General features: G+C 42.1%; 1 protein-coding gene across 1 annotated transcript in view; it reads right to left on the reverse strand.

The window, feature by feature from the left end:
• The window catches only part of LOC149318034 (uncharacterized), a 99331-nt gene that overhangs the window by 37092 nt on the left and 44547 nt on the right, over window positions 1-17692 (reverse strand). The window contains exons 15-17 of the mRNA XM_089508897.1: window positions 4973-5101; window positions 1987-2115; window positions 553-681 (exon numbers count right to left, since the gene is read on the reverse strand). Coding sequence (XP_089365023.1) covers window positions 553-681; window positions 1987-2115; window positions 4973-5101 — 387 coding nt within the window. The remainder of the gene's footprint in view (window positions 1-552; window positions 682-1986; window positions 2116-4972; window positions 5102-17692) is intronic.

Genomic DNA, 17692 nt, shown 5'->3' on the forward strand with positions numbered 1-17692 from the left:
ATATGTTCATACAAAACAGGCCCCAGGTTCAATGGGACAAAAACATCATTAAAATTCAAGTCAATTATAATGGGATGCCATATTTCCTCCAATGGGCATGAGTTGTGGTGAGCCTTCAGCTTACAAGATATTTCCCTCTCCTCCATTTTCACATTCACAAGGAAGGGTGGAAGCTTTCATATCTTCCTTTAAAGGAAATCTCAGTTCTCCATTTCATCTGAACATAGGACACTGTGGTTTGTTTAAACTCTATATTGAGCTTGGGGGCCGAACATCCCTCTTCTCCATAGAAAACATCTTGGTTACCATGGAGCAAAATCCCTAAAGGCAAAACAATGAAATTACCATGGTTCTTGCAGACTAGACAGTGAGAAGAATTCACTCAGAATGTCATCTTCTAACCCATCTAGGAGTGGTTGCAAACCACTACAGAACATGTGTTTCCATATCTTTATGGCTTTGTTGGATGAGACAAGTATTTTTTTATATACAATGCTGCCTTTGGATGTGACATACATTTAACCTTATTCCTTCATGACAGAGACGACTTACTTCTTTCACAACCACTGCCCACAAAACCTGGAGGACAGCCACACTCTCCACTCACATGGTTGCAAGGGACTCCTGAAGGGCATTTGCAATGCTCAGCACAACCAATGCCATAGAAGCCAGGCAAGCAAGCTGGAGGAAAAACAAAAACAAATAAAAGCCAAATAATGTCTGTTAGAAACGCAAATATGCTTAATGTGCCCTACAGCATAATTGACGTTGAAAATTTATACATAAATTGATGAAGATGGCTGGTCATTGAAATGAGTACCCAGCTTATTGGGGACAATTACCTTACATTTGTAAACTTCTTAGAGACTGCTTAGTGTGGTATGAAGTGGTATATAAATGAAGCTCCTATTGTTATTGCTTGTTGTGGGATCCCATCAACATTGCCAGTGATGAGGGACAGTGGATGCCACAGTCCAGTAAAACCTCTAGGACCATTGGTTCCCCACAATTCATCTTATAAATTTGCAGATTTGCATACATAAGGATTTAGACTATGAATATGAAACACATATGCTTTTGTAGATCTACATTCTACCCAACTGTAGTCACTGAGAAAATATGCCTCTCTCCCAAGATTTGACAGTCAAATATGGTTTTTGAATGTGGGATGGGGAAAAGGGGACAGAAGCATTCTGGAATTCTATAAAGAAGGAGAAGATTAGTGAAGGACTACAGATTACTATATTACATGACCCTTGACAGATCCCAAGCGTCTCCCTCCATTGCCCTTCCAGCAGTATAAAACTGAACACAGATTAGATTATAAAGTGGGGAGAGATACTTGGATCTCTACCATGATCCACGAAGATGTTATTTGAAGCTGAAATGCCTTCCACTGTGAGGGGAAAGCTTTCAGAGTCTTGACTTATATAAAGCATTTGGCCTACCTAAGTGACAATCATACTCCATGTCAAATTAAGACAGACAGGCTATATCATTTTGCATTGTTGGGAGAGGGAAGTGTGAATGCCATATATAAGACAAGGAAGAAAGATCTGAAAAAAGGAAAGAAAGTCATACCTTGAAAGAGAAAAAGGGAAGATTGGAGTCACCATATCTGAAAGGACAGAAAAAGAACAGCGTGTAGATTGAACCCTAATAGTTATTCAGTATATAATGCTTTTAAGATGGAAACCCTGAATCTATTCTTAGGCAAAGTCTTACTTTAAAGTCTCCCATTAAAAATCAATGAGAATGCCCCAGTACTGAGAGGTGTTATTACTTCAGCTTCTGGATTCCTATCAAAAAGATTTGTGGGAGGTAACGTAGGTATGCAGAAACAGCACATCATTACAAAACAGAATGAAATCAGTACTGCAGGAAGGTTTAACACACTGCAGAAAGTTACACTAAGATAAATATTAGGAAAAGGGATCATCATGGGTCATTGTATAAAATTAAAAGCACTGAAATCAGATTTCTTACCAGTATCGCAATGGTCCCCAATCCAGCCTGGATGACAACTGCATTTCCCTGAACGGTGATCACACATTCCACCATTGTTACAGCTACAATTCTGTTGGCACTTCTCTCCATATTTTCCATGTGCACACTCTATGATGAAACAAAACAGAGTTTCACTTCAAGGTTACAAATGAGAACTCAGTTGTGGTGTCTAAGCCCCTCAACTCTGGTAAAATGAAATGTAATCAAGGTGATTGTTGCTCACCACAAGAACTTCAGTGATGGAGATAAACTGAGTTAAATAAACAAAACAAGCAAAGTTTATGGTCTTTGTTGGAATCTACCCAGTCCACAGGCTGTTCCAGTCCAAGCTCTTGGGCATATGCAGTGTTCAGTTGTATGGTTACAAGTAGCTTGATTTTGACAGGAGCAACACTGTAGGCAGTTCTTGCCATACCAACCTTTAGGACAAGCTGTGAACAAAGTTTATTTCAGCTTAACACATATGGACAATTGGTAAAGCTACACAGAGGAGTATTTTTTTCAAAAATAACGATGGCCAAGATCTTTGATCAGACGATGTATTGTACACGTGCAATATGTCTCCCATTCAAACCCCTCCAAACCTACCTTTTCTCTGCTGTAGCCCTCTCCCAACATACACATTTTCTGGCCAGTGGAGGAGGAGAGAGATAGCCAGAGAAGTTTCCAGCTATTTTCCTATAGCTAAATGTACAGCAACAGGCATCTTCCAGGATTTCCTGGGTGTTCTCTATGGGTCCCTGAGGATGATGTCACATCTGCGTCAGGCTTCTTTATAAGTAAACCAACCATCTTTTGACATCTCAAGATATATATCCAGTCAGTGCAAGGGAAAAAGCTGTCTACCCCACTATTTCTGCTGATTACATGAAGAATCAGTGTTTCTGAGTCAAAACATATTTCAAGTTGGGCATCTTCTTACATATTGAGTAAGTGATGTCCAATTATATGTTTTTGGTCTATTTCTTACATATTTAAAGAGGAGAAATCATATGGACAGAAAGGAAGCTTCCTTAATATAAAACATTTCTTAGTATGCCTAGTTCCATAGTCTGCTCAAATTTTCTGCAGATATCCAGACACTGTGGAAGACATCTCTGCTATTATTATTTTTTTAAAAAAATAATGGAAGAGCTGAACATATGATTTAATCTTTACAAAGTATAGGTGAGTGGTCACTGTCCTTCAGTTTGTCTCTGACATATTTTTGGAAGGAAGTTTTGGGTGTACGCTCCTATGGTCATAGCCATCTTAAGTGTTTTTTCTCCCTCTTTGTTAGCAGAAAGGCAGAAACCTTTTAAAAACAATATATACCTCAGTAAGGGTATACAGTTTTTTTCACATGAAGCTGAAGCCAAAAATAAACCATATCATGAGTAAACAATGCAGGGGAGGATTATTTATCATCAATTTGATTCTATGAAGCTTGGGGAGTTATATTCTAGAACATATTATTCACATTCTGTGAATATCAAGACAAAACGTGAATGCCCCTTTGGTAGCCAACCCAAAAAAGGAAAATAAACCCCTAGACAGCAGTTTATAATACCTTTAACTCAATAGTACATGCTAAGCATGGCATACCACATATAATCATTACGTTCTGTATTAAACATGATTATGGGTTTATTTGGTTTCACGTTCCATATATGTGTGTGCAAGTGTTCTCAACTTGTTTGTATGTCAACCAACACTTAAAACAGTAAAATAATTTATTAGAAAAATAAACAAATTGGCATGCATATGACCGGTTAATATACCTGGATCCCCCTCTCCCATTTTGCAGTCTTCTTGAGGTCTATTGCAAAATCAGAATAAAACCTTGACTAAACCATTCACTGTTCCTAGGACCATCCAATTTGATTCCAGTTTATGACCTATCACAGGGTTTTTTGTGTGCAAGATTTATTCAGAGGGGCTTTGCAATTCCCGCCCTTTTATGCTGAGAGAGTGGGGTTGAGAAGGGATTCAGATATTAGTCTTTCAGAGTCCTAGGGCTCACCTACATGGATCAAATAAAATGATCCTCATGGTGAGCTGTCTTCATGATGCAGTACCATATTTCCTACGTGAGTGTGGCATGTCTTCATGACATAAGGCCAGTTTCACACTGAATCCCCCCTATCCCCCCATTAAATTGGTTTTTAGAAACTTAGCTTTTGCTCTGGATTTTATAGAAAAACCCAGAGTACTCTGTAGAGATGCTGGGCAGCTGTCTATACATGTGTTCCCCACTTTGCCACTCTGAGGTCACAAAGGGGCACCCAACCATATGGTTGATACTGGGTGCCTCATTCTGATCTCAAAGGGTGCAACTTGCACCTGTAGTGGCAACACTGGATGACACAACAGGGAAGCATGTATAGACAGCCACCTGGCACTGCTACGGAGTGTGGAGGTAATTTGGGGAATCCAGGTCAGTTCCAGGGCCAGAATACTCTGGGAGTGGCCTGGAGCATTCTGGCCAGTGTAGAAAAGCAATTTCATCTAAACATTTGGAAGAACTTATTTACTATAAGAACTGTTCAACAGTGAAATAGACTACTGGAGGGCTGGGAGAGGACTCTGTCTTTGGAGATCTTTAAAGAGAGGTTGGATGGGCATCCCATGTATATTCCTGCATAGCAGGGATTGGACTTGACAGCCTTTTCTGCCCCTTTCAGCTCCATCATTCTATCATTCTATTACATCTCCACCAACTTGTTTTGCTATGTATTAATGGGGCCCTACTTTTATTTGCAAAGGATATTTTCAAAAGGGGATGTGTATACAACCATATGATCTCTACCTGCAATTTGAAGGGATATAATCCAAATTGGAGCCTAGAAAGATACTTCTTTTGACTAAACGACCAGAATCCCTCCAACACCTTAGCCACTGAAATCTTACTCTGGTGCAGACACAGGTTGACTGCCTCATTTACACTTTGGAAAAAGTTGATCCAAATGTAAAATTCATTCTGTACCTTCCTGACAGACCGGTCCTCTCCATCCTGCTGGACATATGCAGGCTCCACTGACATGATCACAGAGTGCTCCATTCTTACAGTTGCATTTCTGACTGCAATCTTGTCCATAACTGTTACCCTGACAAGCTGGTGAGAGAGGAAGAGAGGGAGAGAAAATGCACCACAAAGCCCAATCACAAGACATCAAAGGCACATCAAATTAATTTTGAATTCAGTTCAAGGGAAACAAAGAAAAGAAATTATCTTGGGATGGGCCATTCTTTCCAGTCATGCACATGTGTTTGTACATTGATTAGGAGTAAAAAATCAACATGGGCCCACAAATATGTATGGTCATAATAAAAATCTGATTTTTTTTTGTCTAACAAAAACAGAATACTTTGTGTGACAGATCAACCATCTTTGTCCTATATTTCAGAATGTTTTTGCAAAAAACAAACAGCTCTACACAGCCAGTCTGACAGTCAATTTGTTTATTTGCTGTCTGGCAAGAGACCTCTTCTCCAAAGCAAGGGTTTTCTTCTTGCTGCAGCTGGCAAAATTACTGATACAAAATGAGGTTGAGATTTTATCAAGTCCTGCTCAGAGAAACACAGCAAAGGTGTTATGGACAAATCTTGTTTATATTCTGCACAAGCAAACTGAAATAAACATGTACATTTGTTTTTTAAAAAGCCCTTCCTCCCCAAATAACAAATATGCTAAACACTTCTAACAAAATTACAAGAAGAATATTCAAACTGCCCAAAATAAAACTATCAAAAATAAATGTGTCATGCTTTTTACACGCTTTCTTCCATTTACATGGTTTATTCTCCTTCCTCTTCAGATCTTGATAGCTTTATTTGAAAGTGGATGTGAATGTCCGATGTTGTGTGTATGTGTCGGGAGTTTCTTTCAAAATCATTGCTCAGAGCACGTAGGAAAACCTCCACACAATCCTGACTGTGAGATCAGTATCTTGAAATAATTTCCCCAAAGTTTTAAAAGATTACTTTTGTAGACTATACTTCCCAGCCTGCAGTGCTTACCCTATTATTCCCCCTCCCCCCACTCACCTTTTGCAACACACATTTACTCCCTGGACTAAAATCAGAGACATACTTCCATCTCCACCCTAGAAGATATATATAGATTTTCTCAATAAGTTCCCAGAACAATGGGCAGCTATCCTCTATGCAACTGCCAAAATGCTGTTAATACTGCATTTTGCTTTTTCCTTTGCCAACTCAGTCAGGGTCCAGAGATGCTTCTTGGATTGCACCACCTGGGAACCTAATGCAACTTTACTTCCTGCCTTAGAATGATGTCACAGTTCATATACTGGAAGAGATTAGAGAACATTCTGCTCCGAGATGCCAAAAATAGTGGATGCATCCAACACATGGCTGAGCCAACAATTCTCCAAAGTCACCCTGAATTGGATCACTGTGGAGGTGGAATCATGACTGTTACAGAGCTCCTCCCAGTGATCACTACCTGTTCCAAAGAGACCCCAACAGATATGCTAGATCATGATATAGCATCACTCTTGACAAAAGATCTTGGGGCGGAAAAGGCATTCACCAATAGAGCTTCCCCAATGGCTTATTTCAGAAATTCCCTGGAAAATAGAAATCCCATTGCTACCTATGAACAAGTATCCAATCCATGGAGGGACCTTGAAGGGAAAATAGGCAAGGTGAGTAACAGGAACCCAGGGGTTTAACATTGCAGGGCCAGTCTGGAGAGAGGCTCTGTCACATTCATCAGCTGCCCTGCTTGGGTTTTTCAAATAGCATTGTGGATTCTTTGACTGAATCCATCAGTTGTGTGATCTCTCTCTTTTCCTGTTGCATTTTATTTACTAAGCATTATTGTCTTTTCCATGGCAGAGTCATGTCTTCTCACGATATGTCCAAATGATGATAGCCACAGCAAGTGATGCCCTCCATGAAATTTGTAATGGCTGAACTCAAGTGCTTGAAAACCACTAACTCTTATTCTAAGCCTTCATTTATATAAGATATTGTCCTGCCCTGGGTGAGCCATCTGGTTTTCGTCTTCCACATCTTCTGGGTGTTACTGGCAGATGTAATGTGTTCCTTCCAGCTGACCACTTCTCAACCCAGCAAGTTCTGCTACCACAGTTACAAATGTTTTGTAGTTGTGAATACCTAAACAAATGCCTTTGGGTGCCCTCTAGAGTGCTACACAAGAACAGAAAGTTCTGCCAGGGGAAGAAGGAAGAAAACCTACCTTCCTTACACAGCTTTGTCTCATTGCCGACCAGCTCAGTGTGATCCAAGGTTGGCCACAGTTCAGCCCTGGAACCTATTTTAAGTGCTGCTCCATGACTCTGGAACATCATCATCATCACTCCTACTAATGCTGAACTCACTCCCTGAGTACAGACAACTTGTGGACCAAATAGGACCACCTAGCAACAAGAGACAAGCTTGGGGGAAATCACAGATTTAAAGAAGTACAATGAAAGAAAAAAACCCCTCAAAAGATGAGGAATGGAAATGTGTTAATTTTCTCTCTCTCATTTTCTCTGTACCGTTTAAAAGTAACCTTGCTGTAAGCTGCCTTGAATCCTAATCTTGTGAGAGGGGTGAAAAATAAATCAAATCAACATGAAAATCTTTTTAAAAAAGAAATCCCAGCCCAATGAGGACTGTGCATTCATAGTAGTCACTGAATGTCAAGAATTTATTGGAAGAAAAACAAAGGTCCCAGAGGACCTGAGTGTGCAGGGTGGATTATATGGAAGGAGGCGATCCCACAAATAGGTTGGGCCCAAATCCTGTAGGACTTTAAAGGTCATAACCAACACCTTGTACTGTGCCCGGAAACAAAAACCTTTATTTATTGATTGATTCGTTGCAGATCTCAGATTGTCAGGTGTCCCTGAGGTGATACGCATCATTACTGAACATAATAATTATAAATAGATAAAAAGATTAAAAGATTATTTTAAAAAATAGATTAAATCAATGTCTTAAAACATAGTTTTCAAACCACATACAGTTAGAAAAACAGAGCAGCCCGCCTGGTTTTAAGTACCATAGGTCATAGAAAATGATGACAGTCATCTTTAAATACCTGAAGAAATGTAGACGTTGGAGCGAGCTTGTTTTCTGCTGCCCCAAAGACTAGAATGTGAACCAGTGGATTCAAATTAAAAGAAAAAAGAGTCCATCCAAACAATTAGAAAAATATCTTGACTATAAGATCTGTTTGATAGTGGAAAATACTGCCTCAGAGGGTGGTAGACTTTGAATGTCTTTAAAAAGATGTTAGAGGGCCATGGTGCAGGAGTCCTTTGGTTATCTATTCCTGCATGGCTGGGGGCTGGATCAGATAACCCTTGTGGTACTTCCCAACTCTACAATTTTATAGAATAACTATAGAGAAGCAAGGAAAAGGCTGCAGATTAGTCAGCAGTCAGTAAATGCTGAATGGTTTCTACTCTAGCAAACAACAGGATGCACCACAAAATCTGGGGCAGCGTTTATTTTAAAGGAGGGTTTGGATTTAATCCAAAATGATCCCAAAGTTAGGTATCCTTTTAAAATCAGGTCTTATTTAGTGAAAAACTTTTAAAAAGAAAGAAAACAGACCTGCCAATGCAAGTTCCAAAGCAGCTTCAGTTCATTGGCCTGTTACAGACTGCCAAAATAAAGCTGCTTCGGGTCTCTTTGGAGGTATGCTGTTTAAATGATGCATGCATCCAAAGAATCCGGAAGCTGCACCAAAGCTGCACTCCAGTGCTTAGGAATGGAGTGTGGCTTTGGCGCGAGCGCCGGACTCTTAGGACCCATGCATCATTTAAATAGCATGCCTCCAAGGAGACCCGAAGCAGCTTTATTTTGGCAGTCTGTAACAGGCCATTGTGTGACAAAGTATGGCCTGTTGGCTACATGTGAACCCTAGGGCCATTTTTGTAACTCCAGTGATATCCAGGGGTCAAAACATTATCTCCCCCCCCCCCCAAAAAAAAAAAAAAAAAAGGAAAGGAAAGGAAAGGAAAAAAAAAAAAACAAAAGCTTGTGCATTCTGCCTTTTGTCATTGTTTTACTCCAGATTTGGAGCCCAACCAGGGATCAAAATCATTTTGCAAAAGATATCAAAAAATAGTTTGCCCCCAAATGCTCTCCAGGAAGCATGGGGGCATTTCCACCATGTTTGAGGGCCCCAGGCCCTGGACCAATTCAAACCTGGGAAAAGTCTTTTTTAAAAAAAAGAAGAAAAGGAAGCAAACTTCTGATCATTTCCTGTTGCTAAAAGAGGCCTCTCCTGGGGCCAAAATGGCCAAGAAAGGCTCCAAAACACACAGAAGATAGAGATTATCACAAAAGGGATATCCTGTCCCTGTTCTGTCCTTCCTGAGCAGGAAGAGCCCTGGTGGTGCAATGGTTAAATGCCTGTACTGCAGCCACTCACTCTAATACCAGCAAAAGGGCTCAAGCTTGACTCAGGCTTGCATCCTTCTGAGAAGTTCGCTAAAATGAATACCCATATTGTTGGGGACAATTAGGGATGCCATATCCCGCCTGGGGGTGGGACATTCCCTTTTTTTGCCCCTGGGACAGTACCGTCCCATTTTTGCCCCTCCCCCGGGTTTGCCCCAGGTTGAGTTGGTCCCTGCCGCCGCCGTTGTGGGTACCGCCGCAATAGCAGCAGCTACAGCCGCTCTGCAGCTATTGCTGCCGACTGCCAGTCTGCCACCAACGTGGCCACTCTTGCAGCTGCTCCAGCTGCGGCCTTTGCAGCCCTCCAGCGCTTCCATTTTGCGCCCTGGGCTGCCCTGTGCGCTCTTGTGTGGGCGCGCGCAGGGCTGAGCAGGAGCTCCTGCTCTTCAGGCTGGCTGGCTAATAGCTGGACAGCCCGCCCCTGCTGCAGGAGCCTGTGAAAGCTAGCAGGGGGCAGGGCTGTTCCAGTTCCACTCTCCCATTGGCCAGCCAGCCTCAAGAGGAGGAGCTTCTCTTTCCTCCCCGTGCAAACCGCATGGAGAGAGCTTTACCGGCAAGGTACTTCCTCTTCTTTTTTTGCCCCCTTTCTCTTGTTCTTTCTTTTCTTCCTCCTCCTCTTCGTTTTCCCCCTCTTTCTCTTGTTCTTTCTCCTCCTCCTATTCTTTTTCTTCTCCTCTTCCTCTTCCCCCTCCTCTTTTTATCTTTTTTTCCTATTCTTCTTTTTTCTCCTCCTTTCCTTCTTTCTCCTTCCTTTCTTTTTTCTCCTCCTCCCCACTTCCGCCTCTGCTGCTGCTGTTGTTGTTGTTGTGTGCCCAACTTCCTCCTTGGCCAGGCCTGCATTTCCCAACAAGAGGGAAGCCAGGACTCGTGGGGGCCATGGGGGGGGGGGGGGCTGAGGGGGAGGCACCAGGCAAAAGGGAGCCCAGGAGGGAGGGAGGGACAGGAGTGGCTCCATCGCGCTGCATCCACACTGGATAAATAACCCAGTTTGGCTGGCAATGCTTTAACTCTTTTCTGACTCAAGGCTGTGGAATTCTGGGAGCTGGAGTGTGCTGTGGGGACCAGAACCCAAGCCCTGACTCTTTGATAGCTCAAGGCTGTGGAATTCTGGGAGCTGGAGTGTGCTGTTGGGACCGGAACCCAAGTCCTGACTCTTTTATAGCTCAAGGCTGTGGAATTCTGGGAGCTGGAGTGTGCTGTGGGGACCAGAACTCAAGGCCTTCATCACTTTTAATAATGATAGTGATGATGATGAAGATGGTGATATTGATATCAGCCGGCTTCTAAGGCCTGTGCTCAGTGTTTTTGAAGCCGAGATAGTGTGACTTTCCAAAGTGTCTTTTCTGTGTTTTTGGTGCTTTGAATGCTAACGAGTCTCCCTTGTTTTGACAATGATAGTGATGATGGTGGTGGTGATATTGATATCAGCAAGCCTCTGAGGCATGGGCAATGTAATTTGCTCTGATTTTTACAAACTCATGCGCAGTGAAGAAAAACCAAAGTCCCTTGACCAAGTACACACTTCTGAGAAGTATAGTTGGTGCAAGAAACCTGAAACGGCAAATGCACTTCTTGTTAAACCACCTTGACATGTTCAATATGCATAGCCATGTTAAACCATGCTAAGTGTTAAACCCAAGGGGTTTGGTTATTCAATATGCCTCTGAAATATGCAAGAGGCAATGTTAAATAAAACCATGTTCAATGCCCAAATGTGTGTCATGTGTGTTTTGGAATGGAGGGGGGTGGTTTGGGCAGAAAAGGGAAGTACATTTCTGCCATCTGTCTAGGAATAATGCCAAAATGTCCTCCATTTTGATCATGCCGAAGAAACATGCATTTATATTAACATTTTTTAAAAAATCATCCAATTTTTTCGTGTGTCCTCTGCTTTTTAAAAAATGTGCCCTACATTTGAAAATGTTGTCCTACATTTGTCCCAGTTTGGAGGTCCTGACTTATGGCAACCCTAGGGACAATTAGCTTACACTTTGTAAACTTCTTAGGGAGTGCTTAAGTGCACTGATAAATGGTATAGAAATGTACTTTCTATTGCTTGCTGTCACGGGAAGGACTTTCACACTGCATTCACACTTAACCCTTCTGGGAAGTGTGAATGACAGCGATGGCTAAAGGCTTTCTGATGAAGTTGCGCCAATCCCCTCATTAACCTGGCATTAACCCAACATTCACCAGCATTTTGTATTAACAGAAGTTTGCATTAATACAATGCCGCTTTAATGGTGGTTTAATGGTGGGATTTAATGATGGGATCAGCACTGCAGTTTGAAAGCCTTTTGCACCATCGGGGCTAAGTACGGAATAAGGAAGGAAGAGCGATCCCTTCCTTATCTCATGCCCGTTTGATACTCTCCAATGCCCCCATACCTCCTTCCTCAAAACATAAATATTTTTGGACATTTGAGGACAAAATACATTTTTTTTTTTGCAGAGGGTATATGGTGAGAGGGTCCAACCCTATAAAGCCCCCTAAGGAATCAATGTGACCCCCTAGTCTTCCAGAGTTGCCCAGCCCAACAATAAAAGATCAGAAACTTTGTGAGCTTGGTTTCCATTACATCAGTGCTTCTCAATTATTTTCTGTCATGCCCCCCCCCCCAGGAAGAAGAAAACATTTCGTGCCCCCCGTGCGACTGTAAATAGTATCATTTGTCTATAAAATTGTTATAAGTACACCTCTGCATAACAGAGCCTCGCGCCCCCCTTTACGGAGCCTCGTGCCCCCCCTGGGGGGCCCGCCCCACTATTTGAGAAAGGCTGCATTACATAGTTGGATGGAAACACATCATAACTTAACTGGAAGACATCCATGAGGACTTATGAAAAACTATTATTGCTGTTCCATCATCTAGAAAGGGTTACAAAACCATTTCAAAGCATTCAATCCCTTGTCAGACAGATAATGGAGAAAGTTCAAGAGCATCATTCTACTCAGGAGCAGTTGTCCTAACTGAATCACTCCAAGAATGAAAGAGAGGGATTTTTTTTTCTTTTTAAACAGGTTTGGGGGATTAGTGTTGGCTGTGAATAGGATTGCTGGATTTCAGGGTCTACTCCCGAGCCTGCAGTTTTCATGGGTCATTTCCAGACAAGAGATTGGGGGTGCAGATTCTCCAGTTTTGGTAGGTTTAGCTTTGTGTAAGAGGAAAAGACGGTGTGCAAATCTCCTGCTTAGATCAGTGAGCAGCAGTTTGCTACAATTTGTTGTTGTTTTGTACTTTCAAGTTATTTCCAATTTATGGCGACCCTATCATAGTTCCTTCAGAGGGGGCTTGCTGTTACCATCCTTTGAGGCTGAGAGAGTGTGACTTGCCCAAGGTCGCTCTCTGGGTTTTTGTGACCCAGCGGGGATTTGAACCCTGGTCTCCCAGGTCTTCAATGCTCAAACCACTATGCTATACTGATACTCTTGCTCAAGGTCACCCAGTGGGTCTCCAAGGCTGAGCAGGATTCAAACTCCCAGAGTCCTATTTCAGCACTTAAACCGCCAAGGTTTCTATTCTACCTGAAAGCCAAACTAGCCATTTGTGCAGCTTTCAAATGCCACAGTGCGAGCATGAACAAGACTACCAGCAAAGCTCATAAATGTTGCAACTGTTTGAATCAGTGTTTCAAACTCGCCCTCCAGGCTGGTGTCCTCTGCACACAGAAGGAACAAAGAGGCCCTCGTTTATTTTATTCCCACTTGTTGACAAGTTCTCTGCAGATGGGTTACATCCTTCCTTATCAATAATTTTGAAAAGCTTTTTCATTCACGCCAAAATGGCCGCCTGAAGCCAGCAGCTTTTAATAGCATTAAGTCTTAGAGCAAATCAATTTCTGTCTCAGTTATGCACCAGTCTTGTGCTCCCCTCAAAACCTTTTACTTCTGTCTTAGGAGAAGATCTCTTCATCACTCAGTACTGCCAGGCCTGAATATAAATACTGTGTTGTTGTGTGCACTGCCAGAAGACCTGGAAGCCAGCCATCACCCAACCATTTTAATAGCAACCTTTGGAAGAAACCAGCAGTGTCACCCATGTATTACAAGGCATTATTGGCCACTCTTAAAAATCAAAGCAGTGATTCATTGTTTAGCTAAGAGGGGAAAAAGGGGCTCCATTTCTGCATTGTTGTTTGACCTTATCCCTTTCCCTTGGAGGCAAACGAAGTTGTGAAGGCTATTGCACCTTAACTGGTGCAAGCAATAAATCAAATGTGGTAGAGAAAGCTTTAATGGTCCCATTGCACAAGGACAAATTGTGGCTTTCATATACAAATGCAGACTGCTTTGGTGGGGAAGATGAAGGAGACAGGCATGACTTAAGATGAAGGGCTTTATTTCTTAATTAAAGTTAATATGGAGAAACAAAGCTTCCAGTGATGGTGGTTGAGTTTGGTGGTGGCTGCTTTTTAAAGGAAGCAGTTGGCAAAGATCAGTCAAAGCTAAACTGATAGATTGCTAACTTTACAGGTGTTTAGAATGTCAGAGCAAATGGACTGTGAGCAAAGAAAAGCTATCGCCCCTGATTCAGCAACTCCCCTGGGCTCTTCAGCAATTATGAAGAAACACAATATGGTCATATTTCACTGCACTTAGAGGGCAGTTATGGAGGTGCAAAACCTGATTTCCCTCTTAACAAATAACTAGGTCAGATTTTCACTGCACAACCACAGAATATAGTATCTAGGATACAACTGACAAACCTAATCTTCCAGGTTAATGTATTTGTTCTTAAGCAAGGTTCTGGACCTCATTGCTGCAAAATAAAAGGACTGAAAACAGAATGCAACCTCTTGAGGTTGTACATAGAGTTGTAGGGGGGAGGTGGAGGGGAAGCTCTATTGTTGACCAACCATGAAATAACAAGACCAGACACAAATAAATGGACTGAGTTCCTGAAACCCCCTAAAATGTACATACTAGCCTAGAAATTAAGATTCTCTGCTGTTTAAATCAGTATGTTTCTCTGAGGGAGTGTGTATAAACTTTAAAAGCTAAATATGAGTTAGCAGTTCACATGACAACCACAGTCTATATAGAATGTGCTGCCAAAAGAAAAACCTAACAACTTAAAAACCAAAGGCAAGATGTCAAATATAAGGATGTCAAAATATTCATATCATTTAAGAAAGCAATCCTAACAACCAAAGACAATTGTTCTGCAGTGGCAGTGCACAACAAAAGCATCCAAAATGCCCAGTGTAAGTCCTCATAAAAAACCAAAAGGATGAGACTATGTAAGCGTGCACAAAATATTCACTCTGTCCTGGGAAGAAATTATGCTAGCCAAAGGCAAGAGATTATCTGAGCATGTCAAAAGCACTTGGAAAATTAACCAAAACAATCAAGAAAGTAATCATAGCAGTAGTTTAGGCAATAAGTTCCCTGAGCACATCACAAGCACTCGAACTTTCCAATTTAATTCAAACTGTTTTGGGGAAGTCCCCATGAAAAACAAAAGGAGGAGATCCTCTGAGCATACCAGAATTATTCATTCCATTTTGGGGAAGTCATCATGCCAAGCAAAGGCAACAGGTTGTCTGACCATTTCAAAAGCACTTGGGAAAACAACCATAATAATCAAAAAGTATCCATGGCAATCTGAAGCAGTAGATTTTCTGAGCCCCTCAAATTAACTCTGTTCTGGGAAGAGATCATGCCAACCCAAAGCATTCATGTTGTTTAAGGAAGTCATCATGCCAACTAAAGATGAAAATTTGTTTAAGCATGCCAAAAGCCCAACAATCAAGGGCAAGGTATCATCTAAGCATGTCAGAAACATTCAAACTACCCATAAGGGACAGTTACATGCAGGAATCATTACCTGTCCCAGCCGACAGATCTAGAATGTATGTATTTATCTTTCAAGGGACAGTTTCTTATTTTCCAATTGCCCTAGAAAGCGTATGTCCCAACAATCTCAATTAAACAAGCATTTGAGTTACTCCAGGTCAAACTGTAGGAACCTTGGGGGTAGATACCACTTTGGTTGCCAACTCCTTGTTGAATGCCTGGCCGAAGATCAGAAATTAGTTACGTAGGTCAGCACCCTTAATCTGCCTATCCCAGTACTCTACACTATCTCTTCTACAAGCCATTTTACCTGACATCATAGTCTGTTGGATTTATTTATATGCTGCCCAATCACTGGGTATCCAGGCGGCTTACAACAGAGGAGATAATAGACGGTTCCCTGCCCTCAGGCTTACAATCTAAAAAGACACGACACAAAAGGAGAAGGGAATGGTGAGGGGGGGAGGGGATCAGGTCCAGCATTCTTCTCTCCCTCTGAGGCCTGGACCAAGGCAGATGGACTGGAGGGAGGGCTCTTCTTCTTCAGGCTAGCCCCGATGGAGCTGGACCAGCCTAAAATAGCATAAATCATTTCATAAGATGTTATGTCCAGGACTTATGAAAAGAAAATTCAAAGCCAGAGGGCAAGAAATAAGAAATTGCTTTCTTTTCTCTTCTGTCCCTTGAGCCCTGCAATTCTGACTTGGTACACAGTGAGTAAATTTACCAACACCCCTTATAAGCCTGGATCAGTCCCACTGTGGTTAAAATCATCCCTGGAGTCAAATCTCACCTTGAATCCAAATTCAGCCTCTAGGGAAGCCACTCTCCATCAACTGTCTATCTAGAAATTCAGCTGTTTATTTGCAGGATTGCCCTACCTTGCAGGGCTGCTGTATGAACAGCTAGGATATCAAGGGCTTCTGACACAGTGCAAACAGCACATGTTCTCATGTCTGGTCCAAAAGACTGCTCTGTAGGTGAATTCTTTTAATTGAAATCAGCATGGACTCAAACTGCAAAAAAAGTGTTGTGCTACAAAGACACTGTAAACACCCACCAAGACAAAGTGAATTCTATTCTGTCCAAATTATTGGTCGAAACTCATTTTGCACATACAGAAGACAGTGAAACTGGTAGAATTCCACCTGCTGTGGTGAGGTGCAGAAGCTGTGTAACACAATACAGAGTTGGCAGCTTTTAGCAGCAAAATCCATTACAAAATACAGTACATCAGGTGCATGGCGTATGTGTCAAAAATAACTCATTCTATGATCACTGAAAAGACAAGAAGAGCAACAAGTAATTTGTCTTCGATTTTGCCCTCAAGAGATATCTTCCTCGGCTGTTTGCTGGTTTAACTAGATGTAGGGAAGGTAGCAACTGCTTACATAGTTGTTTTGAGACACTGCAACCACCACAATACTTCCTGAACGGAGCCATGATACTGGCTAAGTCAGAAACTACTTGAAGGCACACAACAACAACAAACTTATCCAGTGGGTGTTACACTTACCTTAGGAAATCTCTATTTCTGATTGTGTATATCCAGGGAAGGCCAGTTTTAGGGCTGGTACACACCGGCCCTTTCTGACGCCCTCGTCACGTGCTAACATTGCCTCAGGGCAGCACTTCCAGATGCCCCTCAACCCTAGCACGTGATGAGGGCATCAAAATGGCAGCGCCCTGTACACATTGGCACCGCCATTGTTACGCAACCACCACGCAGCATCCGCACAGCACCGTGCAGCGCTTGCGTAATGAGTGCGCCAGTGGCGCACTTGTTACGTTGCAGCTGTGGCGTAAAAAGAACTTGTTCTTTTTACTCCACAGGGAAGCCATGTGGTTTGGCAGCTGCAGCTTCCCTGCGGAGAGAAAACAGGTGCTGGCAGGGCGCCGTTTTTTGGTGCTCTGTACTGTGCTTAGTCTCCTAAAAGGAAGGCGTGAAAGCCCAACAATTCACCGTAAGAAAAATATAATGAATTACAAATGGGATGAGGAAACTCTGGCCTTCTAGATGTTGTTAGACTCCCAACTCCCACTATGCCTGGTGACTGGGGCTGATGGGGGTTGGAGTTCTACAATATCTGGATGAACATGAGTCCTTTAGCCCTGTATTATAAGACCACCACACCAAGGGGTGAGTTCAGATGAAGGGTTTTTTCACAATAGATCATCATAAATATGATCTACATAGAAATAAATTGTATGAATTGGGCTAACATGATCACTAAAGATTTGCTTGCAGGCTGAACTTCTTCTCATGACCCATCTCCATGTGGATCCCATGTTGCAGTGATTCCAAAAAGTGAATGCACCATGGAAATATCTGCTTTTCAAATGTCCCCATAAAATTAATCTGTTGTGATTAAGGGTAGTGTCAGATATAATGCATGGATGCGGTTACCTACACAGAGGAGAGAAATCACAGCCAGCATGTGGAAATAATTTAAAATAGCTAGA

Source organism: Sceloporus occidentalis, unplaced genomic scaffold (assembly GCF_023333645.1).
Source record: "Sceloporus occidentalis isolate IW3139 unplaced genomic scaffold, rSceOcc1.0.p SCAF_2, whole genome shotgun sequence".
NCBI classification, from domain to species: Eukaryota; Metazoa; Chordata; class Lepidosauria; order Squamata; family Phrynosomatidae; genus Sceloporus; species Sceloporus occidentalis.